This window comes from Oryctolagus cuniculus, chromosome 15, assembly GCF_964237555.1.
Source record: "Oryctolagus cuniculus chromosome 15, mOryCun1.1, whole genome shotgun sequence".
Lineage (NCBI taxonomy): Eukaryota > Metazoa > Chordata > Mammalia > Lagomorpha > Leporidae > Oryctolagus > Oryctolagus cuniculus.
Window position 1 is genome coordinate 19,413,862 of NC_091446.1, and position 23,503 is coordinate 19,437,364.

Here is a 23,503-nt window from a genome sequence, read left to right on the forward strand (position 1 = left end):
AACTGCCCACGTGGCCCCTGCAGAACGACCCAGGAGGAATTCCAGTCCTGGCCCTAAACTAATAGCAATGTGGCTTTAGGCATGTCACTTCCCCTCCATGCGCCTGTTTCCTCACTTGAAAAGGAAGGGCCAAGACTTGGGGGTCTCTGTGGCCATCCTGCTGTGAGCTGCTTGGAATTGCACTTGGGCCAGGAGCTGGTGCGGGGCCATTGTGACAGCCAAAGAGAACAGGCTGCTCCCAGGGGCAGGTGTCTGTCACTGCCGAGGGAGAGGATCCGTGCTTGTGACTGATGTCACAGGAGCACAGAGGGGCTGGGCTGGACGGAGCCAGCACTGGAACCTAAGAGGCCTGACATGTGCGGCGCTGTGAGGGGCGCACAGCCCAGTGCGCAGGCTGTGCCAGTCAGGCAGGGGCAGCCTGGAGTCTATTCCTGGAAAGGTGGGCAGGAAGGGCGCAGGGGCTCCCGCCCAGTGGGCTGGCTCAGAACCAGCCTGGAGGATCCACAGGGACAACAGCCAGGCCTGGGGGAGGGGGGGTACCTGCACAACTTGCAGGAGGGCCCTGGTACAGGTCACCATCAGCTGAGGCTTCCCAGAGTTGTGCCACATAGAGTGACATGAAGGAATTCCCCCAGGCCCCAGGGACACCCCCCAGACATCCTGGATCCTGAACTTAGGGCAGCAGGATGAGCTCCAGGCCCTTTGGCCAACGTGTCCCCGATAGCACCGCAGAGGAGGCTGGGAACCGGAGGCGTGAGCTTGGCCCAAGTGTGGCCACAGCGGGTAGAGGTGGGCCGGAGAGCAGCCAACAGGCTGAGCAGGAACTTCACTCAGATCCACAAGCGCTCCCCGTCATCGCGGGTGGGCGGCCCCACTCTCTCCGCCCCTGGGTCCAGCTGCCCAGCCCCTCCCGGTTGACTCAGGAGCACCGTCAACAAGAGGGAAGGAGCCAGAGGAGCTTGCAGGCCACTCAAAGAACTGGCCAGCTACACCAGGAGACTGCACTGTTTTACCAGAAGAAACGGTTAAAAAAGAACTTGACCCTGGAAATATGGAGGTTGCCGTCCAACACACAGATCACAAACACACACACGGTGCAGCGCTATGCAGCTTACCAAGTGCTTTCACCAGCAATTATCTTCACCCGGAAACAAGCCCGGGAGGCGATTATGATCATTAACCTCTTTTATAACAAGGAAGCCGGCCTTGGAGTCATGCGGCTGAGAGAGGCAGGGCCAGGCCTCCGATCTCTGCTACCGGGCTAACCACCACAGCTTCATCTTCCCGGGGGATGGAGTAGCCGGGAACAGCCTGACCCCAGTGCAGCACTGGAGACCAGGCAACAACCGTAGCAAGGCTAGGGATTTAAACGTGGCCCAGAGGGCTTTCTGCTTGAGCCTCCCAGCCGGGAGCTCCCAGCTTTGTTAGGTTCCGGCGCTGGGGACCAAGCCCCGAGAACCCGACCCCTGTGCTGCTCTAACCAGGTGGACGTAAAACATTGTGGTTCAGAAGCACCAAAGCCCAGCTGTGTGCTCAGTGAGTCCCACTCCCCCCAGGCGCCAGCCAAACGTGTGAGCCACGGCCACTTACTCACAAGCTTTCAAATTCTCTTTATTAAAAATCAGGTTTTTCCTTTTGTAAAAACACTTCGCGGTCAGTTATACAGATAAGGAAAAGTGGTGACAATTTATGAGACACTCAACAAATTCCAACACTTTACAAGTTCAAACTTAAATTAACTAGTGGGTTTGTTTTTCTGTTTGTTTTCCATGAAGTCACAAAACAAACTCTGGTCCAGTTCAAGTACAATCTAACTGATCACGGCCTCGGACTGTCTGAAAATGGGAAACTGACACTAACGGCTGCTGCTCACGCCAACGCCAAGGTCGCCAGATTCTTTGGGAATATTGTCTGGATCTACTTTTTTGCAGGTGGTCACAACAAAAAGAAAATTGCACAGGCCTTTTGTTAGAATAACCCAGAGCAGAAGTGAATCTGCCACTCAAGGGAGCAACCGCCCTTGAGCAGTTTTCTGGTGAGACACTGAAGTGGGTGACAAACACTGAGGAAAAGCTCCACGAAATCAGCCTTTCCCAGTGGCTTTTACTGCTGCACCGTGTGACATCCATAGGAATCAGAAGTGCGAATGATAGGGTCGGTGAAGGGCCATGCTGATGGAATTGTACAAAAATAAATAAGTTACCTATGTACACCCAAGTAGAGAATCTTACAGGGTTTTAAACTGAGGGTTCTCAACGAATGCACAGAGAACCTCTCCGCTCTCCCTTCCAGGGGCTCCTCCGGCTTCCTCCAGGAAGACGGTCAGTGTTTCAGCAAGGGAGCCAGGACATCGCTGGGGGACCTGGCCATCTGGGTTTCCATGGGAACGCCGCGGGGGAGGGGCTGCGCCCACTTTGCAGGGATGGTGCCTTCAGCGCCTCTCATGGAGGCTGAAGGTTTTTCCCAGCAAAGTTCAGCAGGGAGGCCCCAGGGCTGCCCCAGCCTCGCCCCCAGAGGGATGAGACGCACAGGGGCGCAGCTTTCTGGGAAATGGAAGCAGCGTAGCCGTACTCAGAGTGCGGCGTTAAAACCAGCAGAGTCAGCCCGGGGAGGGTCTGGGCCGGAGAGCCCAGCCTTCTCTGGGGGGGAGTGGGGGGGCGGGGTTCCTTCCTCTTCAGCCTCTCTTCAGCACACCTGTCCCAGCAGCCCTGCCTGGTACGTGCATAGCTCTCCTCTCCCAGGCTCCCAACCGCTCTCTCCTCAGCGGCGACCGCCAGAAGCCTCACGCTCAGCTGACAGTGATCACTGTCGGTTCCACCCTGGTTTCCTTCCCGTGCCTCGGTTTCCCCCCAACCCGTCAGCGTGAACTTGAGCATCTCGCCACCCCCTCTTCCACTGGTGCAGAGGACAGAAGGTGCAGGGTGCTCTGAGCTACCATTAAAAGAAAACTGCAGAAACAGGAACCCCGCACACCCCCTTCCCAGCGTTCCTGGCCACAGTCAGGAACGCAAACAGCAATCTCCTGGGTGGGGGGGACCCCTGGGAGGGAGACCCCTCCCCCTTATTTTACTTTTCACAGGCTGAGCCCCAGAAGGCACCTGCAGAGGAGTGTCTCGGCCCAGGAAACAGCACGAGGCTCCCGGCTGACTTCCGGGGTCCACCCGACAGCTACACAGTGCCTCCTGCACCCCGACACCTCTGTTCCAGCCCCTGCCGAAGGAACAACCACCTCGAGACCCCGCTCCCCCGGCCGGGGCACAGCACGGGGCGGTGTGGGGATGAGGGCTCTGTCCTCTGCAGCATTCTGCCATCCAAGCCGGCCCGTGCGGTCAGCGCCGGGAGCCCTCGCCCCCTGCCCAGGCTGGAAGGGACCCACCTACAAACACCTACAGCCCTCTCTTCCTTCACTTCTCCTGCGCTCGGGGGCCACTCGGGGGAGGTCAGTGCACCTGGGGTGCAGGCACCAAGGGGGAGCCAAGGCCAGGGCCACCTCCTCGCCACTGTCGCTGGAGCTGATGCCACCCTTGCAGACCTAAGCCTCGGCAGCAGCCGTCTCGGCTGCAGGGAGAAGGCATTTTTTATTTCATTTTTAAGTGAAGTGGCTCCATATCCAATTCATAGCCCAGGAGAGGGCAAACCCTGACATCTGCTGACGGAGGGAAATTTGGATGAAATTGATCTGGGCTTCCAAAATGTAGGGTTCTTTTCTTTCTCCATAAAAATGCACTTAATTTCCCTTTAAGGCATGACTCTGACAGACTTCTAGGAGAGTTAGCAAAAACTGGAGTTCTTCCAAAAGGTGGTGCAGCTGGGGGAAGGGGTTCAGGAAGCCAGCCCCGGCCTCTGCCCTCTGATTATCTTCTGTGCCCGTCTTGGGACCGCAGGGGCCCCCTCAGCTGCCCTGCGCAGACACGCAGACGCCAGGCGGAGAAGGCGCACTGAGGCCCTGAAGTGCTTCTCTTGACACAGGCGTTGCTGCTAAACTTGGCCGTGCATGGCAGCCTGGCCTGGCCTGTTCTATCCCAGCAAGAATTCGGGCACTGTGAAGATCCCTGAGAAGCTGGCTTTTGTGAAAAAGAAACACTCCTTGGCCCAGGGAGGGGGTGAGGGCGGGAGATGCAGGGGTTGGGGGGGGGAGCAGTGAACTGAAAGGCTGTTGGAAAGAGGCCAGGTCCCCCAGGAGCGGGGTGGTGACCGCTGCGGCCAGGCCAGGAGCCGGGTGACACGGTTCCTGGAGGCACTTCAGACGCTCTACACATCTCTGCCAGGCTCTCCTTCCGATCGGGATCAGGCCTGTCTGGCGCAGGGCGAGGCCCGTAGCAGGTCCTTCTTACCCCCCAGCAGCAGCAGCAGCAGTGGCAGCGGCGGCAGCGGCGGCGGCAGAAACATCAGGGCTTTTTCCTGTCAAAGTGCGGCACGATTCCGCTGTCCTCGGGCCTGGGGCTGCCTGCCCCCTCGGGCTCCTTCAGGCCCTCCTCGGCCAGCTGGGACAAGTACTTCTGCGGTGCAAAGACAGGGACAAGGAGGCAGGGAGGCGTGAGTGGCAGCAGGTGGAGAGCAAGCGGGGTGACAGGCCCCCTCTCCTGTCACCTGTGTCCCATGGGTGGGCCACCCTTCCCTGGCATCCTTCTGGGGCTGCGGGACCCATGCTAAGGCCCTCCTAGGTTAGTTGACAACTCGTACGTGCCTGTCGTAGGAAAAACACAAAGTCCAGATACTAACAATAGCAAACACTTCCACAGCCAGGCACTGTTCTAACTGCTTGGCTTCTACAAACTCACTTAATCCTCATGGCAACTCTACCTGCTTTCCAGAGAGAGCAGGCAGCGGGTCCACGTGGGAGGGCGGGAGAAGATGAGCCCTGGCCCACAGCTATTGGGCAGCGGCAGCACAGAGACTCTTGGTAACCCGTTTCCTGCCAGGGCAGCCGGTGGGGAGGGTCCTGGAGCTCCTTCCACGGATTCCAGCATGCACATGTCAGCGCTGTAGCTGGGGCTGCTTCCACACAGTCCCTGAACACTCGCTGCTACGACTGGCCCCCGGCCCAACTAGGTGAGCCAGGTCAGGAGGCCGTGCAGCGTCCGCAGTGGACATGGTGAGACGGGATCAGGGGCAGCAGGTGCACAGAGCACTAGATCAGGAGTCAGAAGCATTCCGTCCGGCACAGTGTGTGAGCTCTGCTCTCAAATGACCAGGGTTCAAATCCCAGCTCGGCCGGCACGTCACCCACTAACTCGGACGTCGGTGGGGTGAGGGTAGCAGCAGTGACTCCCACATTTGGGGGGGGGGGAGTTGTGAAGCTGGAGAGAAGCTGCACAAAGCATCTGGCTCGGTGCCTGGCACAGGGTAAACACTCAGGCATGTGGGTCTCCTCACAGCCTCACAGTCCTAATCCGTGAAATGGGATGACAGTGTCTCCCACCTCCCCCCTCCCGGGGCGACAACCAGGGTCACATGAGAGGATGTATGTGGAAAGCCCGGGGCTGCCCTCTTGTTCCACAGAAGAGACTGGCTGGCTTTCAGGGCCGGGTGCAGCTTGATGGGGAGCGGGCACCTGCAGACGCCCATGGTCAAGGCTGCTGATGCGGAGCCTGGGTTCATCTGAGTGGTGGGAAAAGGCGCACTGAGGGAGGCAGTGCACCGTGTGTGCAGGCCTGCTCTTTCTCAGGGCAAGGGTCTGCTCTGCCCATCTAGCGCTGCGTCCACCTGCGGTCCCAGGTCACTCCGGGTGGTTCTCCCAGAGCCTTGACCTGCAGTGGGCACAGCAGGGGAAGGTCAGAGAATGGAGGCTCCTCCCACCTGCTCCCTGCCTCCAAGAGCCATCCCGACCCCTCCTCAAGGAATCCTGGTGGCTGCTAAGTTTACATGTGTCTGGCTTGGGTGTCAGCCAGCACCCACTTGCTTGGGTCTGAATTTTTCCCTTTCCACACGTGTATCCGGGGGTGAGGTGGGTGAAGCTGTGAGGACTGAGATATGCTGTCAAGGCTACCAGAAACCCTATCTAGGAAGCCTGTGGCAGAGGCACTGGCTCCCCAGCAGGTGCACAGTTTGGGCAGCATGGCGCGGGGGGGGGCCATTAGCCAGCATCTACACATGCCTAGAGAATCCGAGGAGGGGCTCTGGCCTGCGGTGGGGGGATGGGGAACGGCAGTTGGTCAAGGGGTCTGACCCAGAGGCTCAAAGCACGGGAAGGCCACTGCCCTGGAGAAAACAGGATTTGGAAGTAGAAGCCCTGGCGAGTCTGAACACTTGCTAACTCCCTGGGTGACCCTGAGCTGTGTGGTCTCGTCTCCCTGAGGGCGTCACAGTCTGCCTGAGAGAGAAGGTTCCTACAGCGACACGTCAGAAGGCACTGGACAGACTGCTTAAAATGCAGACTCTCAGGCCGGGCCCAGAGAGGATGAGGAAGTGAGTGAAGGGGCAGGGTCGAATCCAGGAAGCCATGTTTTGAAGAGGAGCCAGTTGGCAGGGGGAACAAGGTTAGGGGGGGCAGCAGGACCAGGTGACCTCCACAGCCGCTCCCAGCCCGGCCACTCCAAAGCTCCCATCGCGGGGGGCCGGGGCGGGAGCGTCATCGGGCCAGCTGACTGTCCTCAGCCGGCTCTGGGGAGCCCAGTCTGAACTCCCTGCTCTGGGCCCGGTGGTGGCCTCAGGCACAGGGCAGCTGCTCTCCAGAGGGAAATCAAGAGGCTTAAATGACCTGAGTCTGGGCATGGCCCACGCCAGCCTCTTACAAACGGTGACCCGGGCCAGGACATCGTGGGTCTCAGTTTCCAGGGCCAGCTTAGTAGAGTAAAAAGAGGAAAGTGATTAAGAATCAAGTGATCTAGCGCTGGGCCCAGCGGCTCACTCTGCAATGGCTGAATCTCGCCGCCTCGCTCTGAGCCTCAGTTCCCTGGGTTATAAGACCAGAGAGCCCCGACCAGAGCTTCTTAACTGGGGGGAGGGCATTCGAGTCATCTGGAGAACTTTCTCAAATTGCATGTCCCTGCCTCCCCACTTCCAGTTCTGTTGAATATCTGACCTGGGATGTGCACTTCAGAACAGTGCCCAGGTGAGTCTGGTTTACAACCTGCTAGGTCAGGCCCTGTTTACCAATTGAACTGTACCCCGAATGCATGGCTGCAATTAGGGTGCTGACAGCACAAGGACTGTGTGACTTGAGGCCTTGAGGGTCAATCGTATCTGATCACTCGTAGTAAATGCAGGTGGCGTCTCAAGATACTCATTCCGGACATTTGAGACGCCATGCCTTCTGGTAAGCTGCCAAAATGTAGCTTATACCAGAAGTTCATTATGAAACCACACTCTAACATACTCTATGTTAGTTGGGTAGACATTGTAGAACAATATGCCCTATTTCATTGATTTTAAGACACCTTTTTCCACATGTTAACATCTTTGCAATAGAGATACATTTCACAGTTGGTGGATTCTCACCATTTAATTGACAACATTTTTTTTCTTGTTGGTTACCAAAAATGGCACTGTAGACTGGCTATAATGTAGTATATAGGATATCTTTTACATGCTACTTTTTTTTTAAAAAAGCTATTTTTATTTATCTGAAGGCAGAATGACACACACACAGAGCGGCAGAGATCTCCCATGTGCCGATTCATCTCCCAAATGCCTGCAACAGTCAGTGCAGGACAAGGCCAGGCTGTCCCAGTGGCCAGGAACTCAGTCAGGTCTCCCACAAGGGTGGCAGAGACTCAAGTACTTAAGCCATCACCTGCTGCTACCCAGGGTGTGCATTAGCAGGAGGCTGGATCAGAAGTGGAGTGGGGACTTGAACCAGGCACCCCGATACGGGATGTGGGCATCTCAACCGCTGGGCCAAATGCCCGCCCCATATATGTGACTTTTTAATTTACTATTATCACTTTTGTGATTTATTGCTTGACTCCTGCACTAGAATGGGAGCTCCATGAGGTCAGGGGTTTTGTCTGCTTTTGTGGCTGTCTCCCCAGCTCCTGGAGCAGTGCCTGGTACACAGTCTATGATAGACATCTGCTGTCTGCATGAACATTTAAACAGAACATGACAGTGGACCCTGTACCAAGGAACAGAAGCAGGAATACCAATACCTGGAGCACCTAGGTCTGGTGGGAAGGGGTCAGCCCCACGAGGGGTCAGGTGAACAGCAGCCTAACTCAGGCTACTCACAGTGGCTGGGGAGGCAGGCATTTTAAAAAGCCACCTAAACAGAATGTGTCAAGTATGAAAGTGAAGACAGATGCCCTGGGAGCACTTGGGAGACAGCCCCCACAAGGCGCAGGCTGGTGGGGTCAGTTCTGTGGGTAGAGGGGGAGTTCTGCATGGTGGGAGGGCACAGAAACTCACAGTAGCAGAAGGCAGCCCTGTGTGAATGGGGTAGGGTTGGCTGCCTGTGCCCAGAGTAGGCCTTGAACTCGGGGCTGGAGTCAGAGACAAGCCAGTTGAGGACCCTGGACGCCTGGCCCAGCCCCACAGGGTGCTGAGCAAGGAAGGCCAAGGGTTACCTGCAAGTTCCTATAGTGGACAGCACTGCGGCAGTGGGTCACCTTGGCCATCTCCTCGCTGGTATAGAACAGCCCACACAGCTTGCAATAGAACCCGGTCCTGGGAACCACGAACTCCACCCCTGTAGGAGAGGGGATGCACAGGCGTTAGGAGGGCGCCCCCGGCCCCCAGCCCTTCCCGCCACCAAGCGGACACGGGGGTGACAAGTTCCACCCTCCCTCATGGTTGACTGAAGCTGGTTCTCTTGCTCTTCCAAGCCTCGGTTTCGTTTGCCAAGCGGCTTCGCTCACTGGTGGCTGTGAGTATGAGCGATGCCGCCGTGTGAGGTGCTGAGTGCTAGCAACTAAAGGCTCGGCCACTAGCTTTGGGGACGGTTGTCCCCATCTTCTCCTCGTAGGCAGAGCAGGGGGAAGGGGGTTTTGCATTTCACGTCTCTAGCCCATGCTCCTCTCTGCTGTCACGGTTGCTGTTTATTTAGGAATGACGTTCATTGAAGAAAACCTTGCACACAAAGGGAGGCTAAAAAACCACCCAGAGCCAGGCCCACCCCAGGATTTCTTTCTGTGTGGCTTCTCTCTGGCAGGGCCCTTTGCAGGCAGTCTTAACCAGCTCCTAAAGCAGCTCTGTGCCTCCCTTTCTCCTAATGCGCACATTTCTCTACCTGCCTCCAGCCTTTACGTCCCAACCGTCAATGCCACAGTGAATGTGTGGCTCACTAACTGTAACTTCCAGAATTCCCGGAGGCCTTTTGATTTCAAGGGAGGGAGACAATGGGCCCCAGGCATCGAGAAGTGACTGTCACAACAGAGGGCTCATCTTTGAAGGGCGACTGCTCGGGTTTCTGCAAAGAGGTGTTCTGCCAGTCACACAGTCTCCTCTCTCCACCTCACCCCCAACCTTTTCTCAAAAATGATTTATTTATTGATTTATTTGAAAGGTGGACTTACAGAGGGCAAGTCAGAGAGAGAGAATGAGAGAGAGAGAGAGAGAGAGCAAGTGAGAGATCTTCCATCTGCTGGTTCACTCCCCAAGTGGCTTCAACAGCCAGGGCTGAGTCAGGTTGAAACTAGGAGCCTGGTACTCCATCTGGGTCTCTCACGTAGCTGGACGGGGCCCAGGTATTCAGTCATCTTTTGTTTTCTCAGGTTCATTAGCGGGAGCTGAATCGGAAGCAGAGCAGCCGGGACTCCCACCTGCACTCATATGGGATGCCAGCATTGCTGATGGCAGCTTAACCTGTACCACAACACCTGCCAACGTGGTCTCCTCTTGGAGATGTGGTCAGCAGGGTGGAGAAGGCCCAGGTCTGAGAGGGTCCCGCCCAGACACTGAGGACCTAGGCATCTTGGGGCAAGTCAGTGAATCACTCCTGGGGTTCAGTTTCCCTGCCTGGAAGAGCATGGACCCTGCTCAAGGGCATCTGTAGTGCGGCTCCAGCAAGGGGTGAGCCGGCAGGACTGCGAAAAGCAGCAGCCACTGCAGAGCGAAACAAGAGGGCTGGGCTTGGACCACACTGGGGCCACTGCCTGTGTGTGAGTAGCACCTGTAGCCAGGCTTGGCTGCTCCCTCTGCTCTGCTGGGGGTGGCAACGTCAGAGATCAGGCCACACTGAGATCCGCCCATGCAGGGGACACATGGCAACCTCTGGCAGTGAGGGAGAGGCAAGTCCCCCTCCCCCCGCCCCCCGGGAGGGCGGTCCTGAGCCACAAGACCACATCCTGGCTGCTCTGCCTTCTCTCTCCTCCTCCCTCCTCCCACCCAGGGACAGAGCCCAGGGCCGGGAAGACTCTGGCTTAGAGACGCAGCCTAGCCTTGTCATTAGAGCTCCTTTTTCCATTTCACTGCGTGTGAAAGGGCAGCCCTGGGGAGGGGCCAGGAGGCCTGCCCCTGCCAGCCTTGGCTGCTCGCTGCCTTGTGGTTTGCGGCCTATGGCCTCAACTAGCTTGCTCTAACTGCCACATAGCCTTGAGCCCTCAGCAGGCAGCAGCAGCCCCCAGAAGTGAGGGGCTCAGGCCTCGCTGCCTGGAGGGGGCCAGAGGGCCCTCCCCAACCGCTCTTCCCACCCTCACCGCAAAGGTAGGGAAGGTGGCCCCGGCCCTGCTCCCCTCCACCTCATGCCCAGGTCCTGGCCCTGCCTTGTGCTGGTCCAGCCATGTTAAACAAAGCAGAATTTTTCCTCTTGCAGCCGCTCCACCGGGAGCTGAGAGCTCTGAGCCCAGCCAGGCCCTCGGTCCCAACTCAGACCCCACGGGATCCACCAACCAGGTGGGGGTGGTGGTGCTGAAGGCCTGTCCTGGGACCCCCGGGAAGGGGTATAGTTGCCTCGGGGTGGGGGGGTCCACTGAGCCTGACACTGGTATTGAGTTGGCAGCATCCATGCCTTTTAAACAAAGACCCCACTGCCCTCTGTGGGGCTCAGGGCAGCATTTCACTTCACCCAGGCGAAAACGCCACCAACAAGCAAGAAAGCAAAAACGAGGGAGGCCAGGGGGCAGGGCCATGGTGGAGTGGAGAGAACACTGAATTTAGAATCAGACAGATGTAGGCGTTTTACTTGTGCTGTGTGACCCCAGGCACGTCTGAAACCTCTCTGCAACAGTAACACCACGCATGTCGTTAGGGGGAAGCACCTATCATCTTGCCTAGTGCTCAGGAAACATCCGTTCAGAATGTTTCCCTCCCAGAAGCCAGCCGCCTGAGCAGCGGCCTCCTGCAGAAGCCGGCTCTGCAGCCTGCCACTTTTCCTGGCCTCTGTCCAGCAGGTTAGGGCAGTACGGGGAGTCACAAGACAGCCCCAGGAAAACAGAAGCTAGGCAGGGAGAATCCCCGGACAGCCCGGGGTTGCTGCGGGCCCCTCAGCACTCACAGCGACACCCTGGGATGCAGGGGACCTGAAGCAGCAGCAGCACATGTGTTGCCTTGGCCGTGACGAGCTCTGGAGCTGCTTGGTGCTCACTCTCTGCCTCTGTTGTAAAGTACCATCATTAAAGCTGCTTTTGGCTTCTAATAATAGCTCCTGGCAGCAGCCACTTAATTCCATCATCCTAGTAAAGCCAGCACTGGGATGGCAGTGGCGGGGGGTGTTCTGTGCACTGCAGGCAGGGGCAGTGACACTGGGATCTGAGAGGAGCAGGTCTTAGCAGGCCCACACCGGCCAGGGCCACCCAGAGCTGGCCTGAGTCACATGGGCCATGCCCTTCCCCACCATGACCCAGCCTCTAAGCAACAGGATCGGCCTCTCCCCATGGGGTACCCGGTCCTGGGCACTCCTCATGTCACCTCCCTGCTGTCCCACAGGGACAAAGCTTCCCTAAGTGACCAATCTTGGAAGGGGAAGGTTATGCAGCCCCAGTAAGAGGAAGCACACTACAAGGGCACTTCACAAAGTTCATGGAAAATGCAATGAAGTATATTTTGGTGTAAAAAAAAATCATGAAATCCATGCAAAGTTTCTGCATAATGTGCATTTCCATGAACTTTCAAAAGATTCTTTATATGCGTGGATTTCAAAACTATTTTGTTCGATAATAAACTTTCAATTCCACTTTCCACAAACTTTTTGAAGTACTCCTGTAGTTCTCAATAAACAAACAGTAACAACAGAAAACCCTTATTAAATGCTCTTCTGGAAGGCACTAAGACCTAACAAATATTTTTCCATTTAATCCTCAAAATAACTCTCGGGAAGGCTTCTGTTATAATCCCAGCTTCATAGTTGAAGAAGTCCAAGCAGAGGTTACATAAATTGCTTTTTGTTACCCAGCCAGCAAGTGGCCGAGATGAGACTCAAACCCGGGGAATCAGATTCCACGGTCCGTGCTCCTCACCTCCTGCGCTTGCTGCTGCCGGAGCCGGAGGAACTGGCGAGCAGAGCGGTCTGAGAACAGAACCCTGAGCTCTGGCCTGGACTTCCTATGAGATCTTGGGGAAGTGTCTAGACTTGAGTGCCCCCACCTGTCGAGTGCACACGATAGGATTGTGCCTCTTCTCTGTGGAGTCTCAAGGTCAAGCAAAGACCACGAACATGCACAATCTGCAATGCTCCAAGCCAAACACAACCTAAATGCCCATCAACCCGTGAATGAATAAACAGAGCGTGGTACACCCACATCTATGGCCCAATCCTGCTCAACGAGGGAAGACGTGGACTACTGATACGCTCACCCATACAGACGAATGCCAATTATGCTGAGCGAAAGAAGCCAGGCAAAACCAGGACGCACTGTAGAACCCCCTCCACAGTCAGCTCTAGAAAACGCAAATACTTGGTGGTGGAAAGCAGGTCAGCGGTGAGCGGGGGCCTGAGGCGAGGGGAGGGAGGGATCACAGAGTAGCACACGCTCCCTGTCTTGGTCTTGCTCATGGTCTCTCGGGTACACACGTATGTCAAACCGCACACTTCACAATGGTCAATCACACCGATAGAGCTGTTTCCAGAAAACCAAAATGAGACATCATTTTCCTACTAACAGGCTCGCACAGACAAAAGACAGATAACGTGTGATGCTGGCACGGAGGTGGAAGATGGGAATGCGCTCCCAAGGTCACAGAGAAAACTAGCATGGCCTTTGTGCAGTGCAATTTGGCTGCTGTCACGAGAATTTAAGGTGCAGGACGCTGTCTCGCAGAAGCACTGGCAAGTGCAGAGAGTATCTCACAGCGCACACGTGCAAGGCAGCAAAGCTTAGCAAGTAGGAACGTAGCTCCAGAATCAGACTCAGGGGCTTGCGTCCTCGCTCCTGCCCCTGCCAGCCGTTAGCTGTGTGATGCTACTTCTCAGATTTCTGATCTATAAAAGAGGCATGAAACAATGGCCTGTCTTACAGGTGTCTTGAGAGGGCCAAGCGAGACAAGATACAGGAAGCACTAGGAGGCCTGCACGGTGAGCGAAGGAAACACAAGCATAGTTACTGCAGTGTTCTCGCAATGGGAAAAACTGAAAACAACCTACACGGTCTCCAGGAGCAGAAGGGACCAGGAATGCACAGTGAATCTTTTCAGAAGGAACGTCTGTGGGGCCAGCGTTGTGGCGCAGCAGGTAAGGCCACTGCCTGCTGCGCTCACTTCCCTCACGGGCACCGGTTCTTGTCCCGACTGCTCTACTTCTGAACCAGCTCCCTGCTAAAGGCCTGGGAAAAGCAGTGGAAGACGGCTCGACTGGGCCCCAGCCACACACTACTGGGCCCTTGCAGACCCAGATGAAGTTTTTGACTCCAGTGTTTGTCCTGATCCACTCCAGTCATTGCGGCCATTCCATGTGGGGAGTGAATCAGCGGATGGAAGATCTCTCTCTCTCTCTCTCTCCTCTCTCTCTCTCCTCTCTCTCTCTCTTTTCTCTCTCTCTTCTCTCTCTCTTTTCTCTCTCCTCTCTCTGAATAGGGCCAGCACTGTGGCTTAGGAGGTTAAAACACTGGCCTGCTGGCCAGCGCCATGACTCAATAGGCTAATCCTCCACTTGCGGCACCGATGCCCCGGGTTCTAGTCCCAGTCGGGGTGCCAGATTCTGTCCCGGCTGCCCCTCTTCCAGGCCAGCTCTCTGCTATGGCCCGGAGTGCAGTGGAGGGTGGCCCAAGTCCTTGGGCCGTGCACCCGCATGGGAGACCAGGAGAAGCACCTGGCTCCTGGCTTTGGATCAGCACAATGCGCCGGCCACAACGTGCCGGCCGCGGCAGCCATTGGAGGGTGAACCAACGGCAAAAGGAAGACCTTTCTCTCTGTCTCTCTCTCTCTCACTGTCCACTCTGTCAAAAAAAAAAAAAAAAAAAAAACAAAACAAAACACCATATGGGAGATGGTTCGTGTCCCGGCTGCTCTATTTACAATCCAGCTTCCTGCTAGTGGCCGCGGAAAGCAGTGGAAGATGGTCCAAGTGCTTGGGCCGCTTACCCATGTGGGAGACCCGGAAGAAGCTCCTGGCTCCTGGCTTTGGCCTGGCTCAGTTCTAGCTGTTGCGGCTATTTGGAGAGTGAACCAGCAGATACAAGGTCTCTATCTCTCTGTCTCTCCTCTCTCTCTCTGTCACTCTGCCTTTCAAACAAATAACTCTTAAAAAAAAAAAAAGAAGGAATAATAGCATAAAATAAGGCATCCTCTAAGAAGAGATCTCTGTTATCCACTGTGACGTGAAAAAAGCAAACTGCAGAACATGATACGTCTCTAGCGATCCTTCCTTTGTGGGAAGATCCTGGAGGGACTGTGGGAACGGGCGACACCTTTCTTACTGACTGTATATGCCTCTTATTTTTTAACTCATTAGTAATACTCATATTTTTTTCTAGTGAAGACATGAATTATGTTGGTAGAATTTACTCCCAATTTTTGCTGACTCATCTGATTCCAAGTTCTTGGATGACAAGAGACTGGTTCCCCTGCAGGCCTAGCCCTGTATTTGCTGCCTGAGTGAATCATCTCCTCTCCCAAAAGGCAGCCTATGCAGCTGTTTAGAGACTTCCCAGGGTTAAAAACCCAGGCCCTTGCAGTTCATTCTAAGGTCTGTCGGCCTCCTTCCCTCCTCCCCTCCCTTCCTTCCTCCTCTCTTCCCTCTCTTCTTCTCTCCCTTCTTTTCTTTGCTCCTTCCTCCCTTCATTTCTCCTTTTTAAATTTTTATCTTGGAAGATACTGTGCAGCACATCTACCACTTTACAAAAAATGGTTTTTCTCTACACCTGACCCCACAAAAATGAGGGGAAAACAGAGGGTTTTTTTTTTTAAGAGGAGAAGAAAAAGAACAGAGGGAAGAGGAACCTGGATGGGAAGGGGGGCCTCCATGGCGAGGAGCCCCAGCCTGGAAGAGCAGCCACCCCAGAGCTTCTCAGACACACCAGCCTCTCAGCTGCCCACGCGGCCCTGTCCCAGGCTCGCTCTCTGGACAGCTGCTGTGACTCCTTTATCTCATCGCCTTCCAATCTCTCAGAGCCAAGGTGCACACTCAGAGATGACGCAGGCTGGAGTGGGAGCTACTCCGGACTCTCCCAGGGAAGCACCTTTACCCCTACCCAGAGACTCTGCTTGGTTCTCCCCCCTGGAAATGTGGCCTCAGTGATTCAGTGAGTGAACCCCACCCCACCCCCAATACCTGCCCCACTGAAAGCCACCGGTTTGCTCCAATTCCGTGGCACATATGAGGAAATCAAGGCTCAAGCTGGGACTGACCTACCTGAGAAAACAGTCACACAGTGCCCCATAAACGGAATAGGAAGGACAGGGCCCCAGTCTCTGTGTTCAATGCTCCCTCTGTCAACCACCCAGGACCTGCCTAAAACACAGTCTATTCATTGCCTCAAAGAGAAAAAAATTGTAGTATTGGTCTGGGAACGGCTGGGCAAGCGGGGAAGGGAGACAGCAGCAGGAGAGGCTCATTTCTGTTGACTGTGGAGGCCGTGGGGCCTCCGCCTCTCTATCTGCACGAGGCTGTGTGGTCAAGAAGACCACGTTAGCCAACAAGACAAACAGGCCTGTGTTAGCTGAGTGCCAGGGTGCTGCTGCCCAAGGCCTGCTCCCCAGAGAGTATGTGGTCAACCAGGGGAGACTGAAACGGCACGAAACTTCTGGCACCTTGTAAAATTAGGTTATTGTATCACATGTTAAAAACACGACAACAACAACATGGGCAACGCCCTCTCAAGCTCTTAGAAGCTGCTGTGGACTGCAATTTCCTGGAGCTGGGCTTTAGGGAGAACAGTTACATCACCTACCTAGAGGAATGCTGAGCTCACTAAACACATCCTCTGGCTCCCAGGACGGCAACGAAATGGGCTGCTTCAGCTCCGCTTCAGTGTATTCCGGGGCCCTCGTGTCCAGAGATTTCACTTCCAGGTACCTGGGGTTTTCTGTAAAACAGGAGCCAAGGCAAGGGGCTATTGGAGCACACACGTCTCAGAGAGTCCCTGCAGGTGCACGCCCTGGGAACGGTGTGGCTGGGAGTTGTCTCTAGATGCCTAATCTCATGAGGCTACAGTGATGACTGCAAATTAGAACCAAGCGCTATCATCAGGAGCCTTCCCAGAATGCCACACGCCCAAGTCTTTGCACTTGGCCCACAGAGTGTGGGCTGCCGATGCCCCTCTTCTGCCCCACCCCCAGCTCCGTCTCATTCCATCTCTGCAGGCAGAGGAATTATAAAAAGGGCAAAAACTGTACAGATGTCTACTGGGGCTGGCAAGAACGGCCACTCCAGTGTCACCATAGAGAGCACAGGGAGCACTCACAGGCACGAGCTGAGACCCAAGCTGCAAACCACAAGGGGTTCACAACAGAGCGAGGGGGAAAATGTCTCTCCTGCCTGATCCTGGCCTCTTCCAGGCAGAGCCGGGCCTCGGCGTCTCTCTAGGCAGCTCGTGGTAGAGTTTCCATGGAGACTCATCCAGGCAGATGAAAAACAGCTCGGGTCAGCCTGACATGGAAGGAAGCCTGAGCCTCCAGGTCACCTACCACTTGGTGCTGTCCATGAGGCTCCGGGTTGAAAGGTTTCTTTTTAAGGCTTTTCTGCAGAATCCCGACCCCCGCTCCCCCACCCCCCATCCTGCCTTGACCTCCCCTGTGTGGAGGCTTTCTATGCAGCGAATCTCGGGGCGTTCTCACTGTGACAGTCTCCAGGGCTCCACTCCCTCCCGCCTGCCCTCCCCTAGAGCCCTTGATGGAGCTTGGTTTCCACTTGGCAGAGAACCCCGGGCTGAGCCTATTTTAAACTCTCTCTTTCATGATGTCACAGAGCCAGGCATAGACACAACATCACCTTGCGCGGAAGAGATCCTGGGACAAGTCTTGTGTCACTGCCAGACCCTGGAGAGAAATGGCTCTGCGGCAGCGAGAAGGGGAGCAAGCCATACTCCTTGGGGATGACGCCCTGTCCTTTCCCCAACCCCTCCCTGCTTGCCTCCCACACACCCACCCCAGGAACCACAGCCTGGGTGGGCTCTGCGTGTCAGGTAAAAGGGGTCTTGGGGCTGATCCGAGGAACCCCAGCTCCTTCTGCTGTGAACTTGAGCACATTTTTCTCTGTCCAAGTCCACCTGGGTTCCTTAATGCAGAAAAGTCTGTCCTGTCCTAGAGCGCTTCCCAGAACACACGTGACCTCCTAGCCGATTTCCTTCACTCCACTGGCCTGGAAGCTCAAGCAGGTTAGCCAGGCTCTCCGAGGCTCCCCTCTGGTGCTTGCTCACTCTCTGTGCCCCTCTCCCCCACACCACTGTAACCCCGGGGGGCACCGCAGCCTTCCTCTGGCCTGCACATGCACCTCCGCCTTCGGGTGAGCAGTGGCCTGACCCGCCCGACCCACCGAGACAAGGGAAGGTAGTTACCCTGGGTCAACACTCCTTGGCAAGCCTGGCTTGGGAGGTCGGTCTCGGTGGAGGGGCTGGCTTTCTCCTCCAGGGGGCTGCCTCCACCACAAGCCCCGTCTTCGGGGGTCCCCCTGGCCTTGCAGTCATCGAGAAATGGGCTAGGCTGCCGGGGCCTCTCCTCTGCTGGCTTGGGGGACGACATTTGCTGGACTGGAGGGGCCGGATGAACATCTGAGCCCTCCGTTCCCTTTGCCTCCTTCTCGTAGCAATCTGAGTCCTCCAGTGAGAGGCCGGTCTCGCATTCAGCTGGCTTCCGCTCAGCATCCAGATTTAGGCCAGGCGTTTCCACGTCCATGTCACTGGGACAGCTCGTCGCAGCAGAAGGCAGTTGTCTGGGCGGCTTCAGGCTCATTTCCGCAGCCCCACTCCCCAAGGGCTTCACTCCTTCCTCCGCGAAATCCTGGGCCAAGTCCAGGTCCAAGGTGCTGGTTGCCACACAGAGACATGTTTCAGGGCAGATTTTGTCTTTCTGGTCCTGGGGCACGATTTCTTCCAGCTCTGGGATGTCTGGCTCCATGATAAAATCTTCTTCTTCCCCCACCTCGTCCACTGTGACCAGCTCCTCCATGTTCGTGGGATACCAGCTCTCCCCCTCAGTCTCACTTCCACTCTCCCAGTCTTGCTCCTGGATAAAAATACAGAGCAGAGGTCAGAGGGTGGCTGAAGGCATTGATCAGAAGGCACAACCCTTGTCTGCAAGGACCCCTCATACCAGAAAGCTTCCGAGCATTCTTCCTTCCCTCTGGGAACGACTGGGAAATTGGGAGCCATGACACACTCTAGCCCCGTATCTGTGGCTCATCCTCAGAAAGATGCTCAACGCGGCACCAGATTTGCAGGGAGCCCTTGGTGCTTAGGCCACCGTGGTTACAGTGACACAAAGAATTCCAGCCTCTGGCACATAACAGGTGCTCAATAAATAGCTTTTGAATTAATAGACGATTAAGTTAGAACTCTAAACACATTAGAGAACACTGGGGAAACTGTCTAAGACATTGGCACAGGCAAAGAGTTCTTGGAAAAGACCCCAAAAGCATAAGCAATCAAAGCCCAAATTCACACATGGGATTACATCAAATTGAGAAGCTTCTATACTGCAAAGAAGCACTTAGGAAAGTGAAGAGGTAACCGACAGAATAGAAGAAATTATTTGCAAACTATGCAACTGATAAAGGATTAATAACCAGATTATATAAAGAGATCAAGAAACTCAGCAACAACAAAACAAATGACACAGTTAAGAAATGGGCAAAGGAGTTTAACATTTTTCAAAAGAAGAAATCCAAATGGCCAACAGACACATGAAAAAATGCTCAGGATCACTAGCCATCAGGGAAATGCAAATCAAAACCACAATGAGGTTTCACCTCACCCCAGTTAGAATGGCTTTCATACAGAAATCAACAAACAACAAATGCTGGTGAGGATGCAGGGAAAAGGCACCCTAATCCACTGCTGGTGGGAATGTAAACTGGTTCAGCCTCTGTGTAGACAGTATGGAGATACCTCAGAAATCTGAATATAGACCTACCATATGACCCAGCCATCCCACTGCTGGGAATTTACCCAAGGGAAATGAAGTCAGCATATGAAAGAGTTATCTGTATCCCCATGTTTATTGTAGCTCAATTCTTAATAGCTAAGACACGAATCAATCCAAATGCCTGTCAACTGAAGACTGGATAAAGAAATTATGGGATATATACACCATGGAATACTACTCAGTGGTAAAAAAAAATGAAGAACAGTCATTTACAACAAAATGGATGAATCTGGAAAACATCATACTTGGTGAAATAAGCCAGTCCCAAAGGGACAAATACCATATGTTCCCCCTGACCTGTGATAACTAATAGAGCACCAAAAGGCAATCTGTAGAAGTGAAATTGACACTTTGAGAAATAATGACTGGAACAGCCCTTATCTTGACTGTTGAGGAAGAGTTTTTTTTTCATACTATTTGTTGATCTCTTTACTTACCTTAAACATATGTGTATAAAGTCAACTGAAAATAAATCTCAGTAAAAAATAAGAGTGGGAGTAAGAGAGGGAGGAGGAACAGGGGTGGGAATATGGGTGGGAGGGCGGCCACAGTGGGAAGAATCACCATGTTCCTAAAGTTGTATTGTGAAGTGTATGAAGTTTGCAACTGTAAAAACATAATAATAATAAAATAACACTTTCTGGAGCTACTTCTTTGCACGTGGATGGCCACTCACTGGAACTGTGACCAACTCCCTCACACACACACAAAAATCCCGATTCCCCCCAGCCAGGGTGCAATCCCATAACCAAGGCTGTCCCTCGGCCCCTCCTGGAACAGCGCCCTTGGTGCCCCAGCAGCCCACAGACTCATGGACAGAGTGAGGACGACACCCACCACCCCCACCTCTCCTGATCGGGAAGGCGTGGAGCTGGCCACGTGCCAAGGACATTGCTGGTTGCTGCGGCAGCCCCAGCCCAGGAGGTCTGCAACTGGGATTTGCATTTTAATTAAGTAAAGTCATCTTTACAAGCACAGTAGATGCCTTGCTAATCCCAGGCCTGGGCCTGCTGAGGTCAGGGCCCCAGCTCGAGCACCAGAAGTGGGACCTGCCTATTTCAGGAGCCTGGCTCTGGAGCCTGAGTCTCTTTTGAGTGCGTGCTGCCTCTCAGGAGCACAGCCAAACTCTGGAGAGGGAGGCAGAGACGAGGCATGGGGGTCGGGAGATCAGTCAAGGCTGTCAGAAGATCCCAGGCAAATCCATTCCTCCATTAGCTCCTTCATTGGAACCACGCTGGGGACACCCCTGAGACCCAGGGCCAGCAGCCGCAGGGCAGACGTGACAACGCTGCGAGAAACCAGGGCACGCTTTACCTTCTTTGTCCTCGTGTCTTCTGGGTCAGAGGCCTCTGCTTCTTTCTCCTGTCTGCCCACGGATGCAGGGCTTTCTTCTGCGCTGTCTTGTTCCTCTTTTCCAGCCTTACCAAAAGAAGATCAGAAAAAACCAAATCAGCAGTGAACAATGGCGGGGAAGAGCGAGAGCAGCAGAAGGAAGCATGATTCTGAGCGCGGCTCGCCGCTGTCAGACACGGCTGCGGACGTCACCTTCCGTCCCCTCACAGAACCCTCGGAGGCAGCTGCACTGGTCATCTTGGTTTTATAAGGGAGCAAACTGTGGCTCAGAGAGGCTAAGTAGCTGTTCACAGTCACACAGGCAAATGGAGGCAGAGAGCTGTCTCTGATGGCTGGCCAGATGTCATTAGCGGGGAAACTAGGTACTTTTTTTTGCAGTAAGGGTGAGTAGAAGAAGTCAAGGGTGAAATGACTCTAGAGCCAGAGACCCTGGGGTTGGACATAAGATGGCATTTTCCCAACAGAGCTGCCTTGACTGCTAAAACAAACAAACAAACAAACAAAACACACAACCTCCCACTCAGGGGTGAGTCTTGGGCATAGCTGGGGACACATGCATTCCAGATCAGAGTGCTGGGTTGCAGTCCCAGCTTTGCTTCTGTTGTAGCTACCTACTAATGCACACCCTGGAGGGGTGGCAGCAAATGATTGCTTAAGTAGCTGGGACATTGCCACCCATGTGGGAGAGCTGGATGGAGTTCCAGGTTCCCAACTTTGGCTTGGCCTAGCCCTGGTTGCTGTGGGCATTTGGGGAGTGAAAGAGGTATGTCTGTCAGTCTCTAGAAAATCACATTCAGGCCACCGTGAGTAGGAAGGGAGCTGTCACTCAACGCTGTCTCTGTCTCAGCGCTACAGTTCAAACGAGCACTCCTCTCTTTCTCAGGATAGTGCCTATGTGTGTGACATTGAGCAACTGGGAGCAGGTGTTGAGTTTCAGAATGAGGGCCTCACCAGCCTTTAAAACAGGGCTACCAAGCTGTAGTCCATGGAACAAACCTGACAACTGCCCCCTCCCCCAATGTGTGTACAGTCTGGGAGCTAAGGGGGGATTTTCTAATTTTAAACAGCTATCTTTTAAACAATCATGTAAGCGCCCGTCTAAGATCCCCAGTTTTGCCTTGCCCTGCACAGACTAACATGTTTATCATCTGGTCCCTTGCAGAGAACATTTGCCAACCCCGCTGTAGAAGTTTCTGGGAGATTCTCCCGTGACTTAAACTTTGGCTACCAAATCCACAACTACTCCCAGGCCTCCTCAGGGGCACCCTGCATTTTCTCGATGTTTTCAGCTGGGGTTGGTTCAAAGGAAATGACTCTGGTTCTGATGTCTCATCACCAGACACAGCCTCATGAGGACAGGAGCCAGTTGGGGCAGGAATTCAGGGCTGACTGGTTTAGCCTGTTGTACTGACGGGGACAGATGGTTCCAGTCCACAAACCCTCACTCTTTCCAGTGTCTGGAGCAGAAGATTCCACGGAAAGCTTTGCGGAAGTCTTCTGGCTAAGTGCGCAAGACAACAGCTGCGAGTACCTGGTGAGGCTGCGGAAGCCACTCCTTCACCTGCCTGGACACTCAGGGGCCTGTCCTACCCTCACCCTTTGCAAGCAGCTCGTGCAGCCACACTCCTAGCCCGCACTGTAAAGAGACTCCCTCCAGATCAAGCTAGGAGAGGCTGCGCCAAAAGCTCCCCTCCCCCCAAAGCAGGCAGAGCCCTGCTCTTCCTTCCTGCAGGAAAGGAAACTGGGGAGCCCTGGGATCACTTCCCGGTGAGAGCAGCACCTTCAGAGGAACAGATAAACACACCCTTGTCCCCAGCTTCCCACGGCAGCCCTCAGACCACAATGTTCGGGCCCCGTCTTGCTCTAAGAAAATAGGGATCTTTTGGCACAGGACACATAATCCTGATTGGCAGCTATGGAACAGAGCTGAGCAGTGGCCGGCCACCCCCATCAGACAGGCAACACAGCCTCAGCCTGCCTCGGTCCCATCACTCCCACTCGGCCACACTCGTGTCGTCTGCTCCGGCATCACTACATGGCGTCCAGGTCTCCAACACTGGATCCTGTTCCCGCCTCTCCTGTGGTCCTGGACTCAAGGCTGGCCATCATGCATGGACATGGCCACCACAAACACCCAGAAGCACAAACTGGCTACACCATGTACTTTCTCCAGAGATCTCAGGGTTCCTAATGAGCACAAGCTCATTAACAAGCTACCACGGCCTGGGTCACACCCATTCTAATAACAAGAAAACTGAGGTAGAGAAGAACAGGGTGGGACTGGTTCTAGGAGCCAGGTCTTTGCCTTCAGAGTCTAGGTTCAATCCTCCACCCTTCACTGGAAAACTGTTGAGTGTCCACTCTGGAGCTGGGGACACAGGATACAAAACTCCTGCCTCCTGGAGGTGACACGCAGAGGGTGGTGGGAATAAGGACACACATTAAATAAAACAGACAGTAGGTGGCTGGTGCTGTGGTGTAGTAGGTTAAGCCTCCACCTGCAGTGCCAGCATCCCATATGGGCACCATTTCATGTCCTGGCGGCTCCACTTCCCATCCAGCTCCCTGCTAATGGCCTGGGAAAGCAGTGGAAGATGGTCCAAGTACTTGGGCCCCTGTACCCACATGGGAGACCTGGAAGAAGCTCCTGGCTCCTGGCTTCAGATCAGCCCAGCTCCAGCCGTTGTAGTCACTTGGGGAGTGAATCAACGGCTGGAAGACCAGTCTCTGTCTCTCCTTCTCTCTGTCTGTAACTCTGCCT

At 54.6% G+C, this 23,503-nt stretch overlaps 1 protein-coding gene across 4 annotated transcripts in view; it reads right to left on the minus strand.

Moving 5' to 3' along the window:
- Window positions 1-1,586: 1,586 nt before the first annotated feature.
- RBM20 (RNA binding motif protein 20) overlaps window positions 1,587-23,503 on the minus strand; it is a 217,576-nt gene continuing 195,659 nt past the window's right edge. For all 4 annotated transcript variants that reach the window (XM_008270500.4, XM_051823573.2, XM_070057233.1 and 1 more), the window contains exons 10-14: window positions 20,704-20,808; window positions 17,805-18,471; window positions 16,200-16,334; window positions 8,505-8,626; window positions 1,587-4,499 (exon numbers count right to left, since the gene is read on the minus strand). In XM_008270500.4, coding sequence (XP_008268722.3) covers window positions 4,389-4,499; window positions 8,505-8,626; window positions 16,200-16,334; window positions 17,805-18,471; window positions 20,704-20,808 — 1,140 coding nt within the window. In that variant the 3' untranslated portion in view covers window positions 1,587-4,388. The remainder of the gene's footprint in view (window positions 4,500-8,504; window positions 8,627-16,199; window positions 16,335-17,804; window positions 18,472-20,703; window positions 20,809-23,503) is intronic.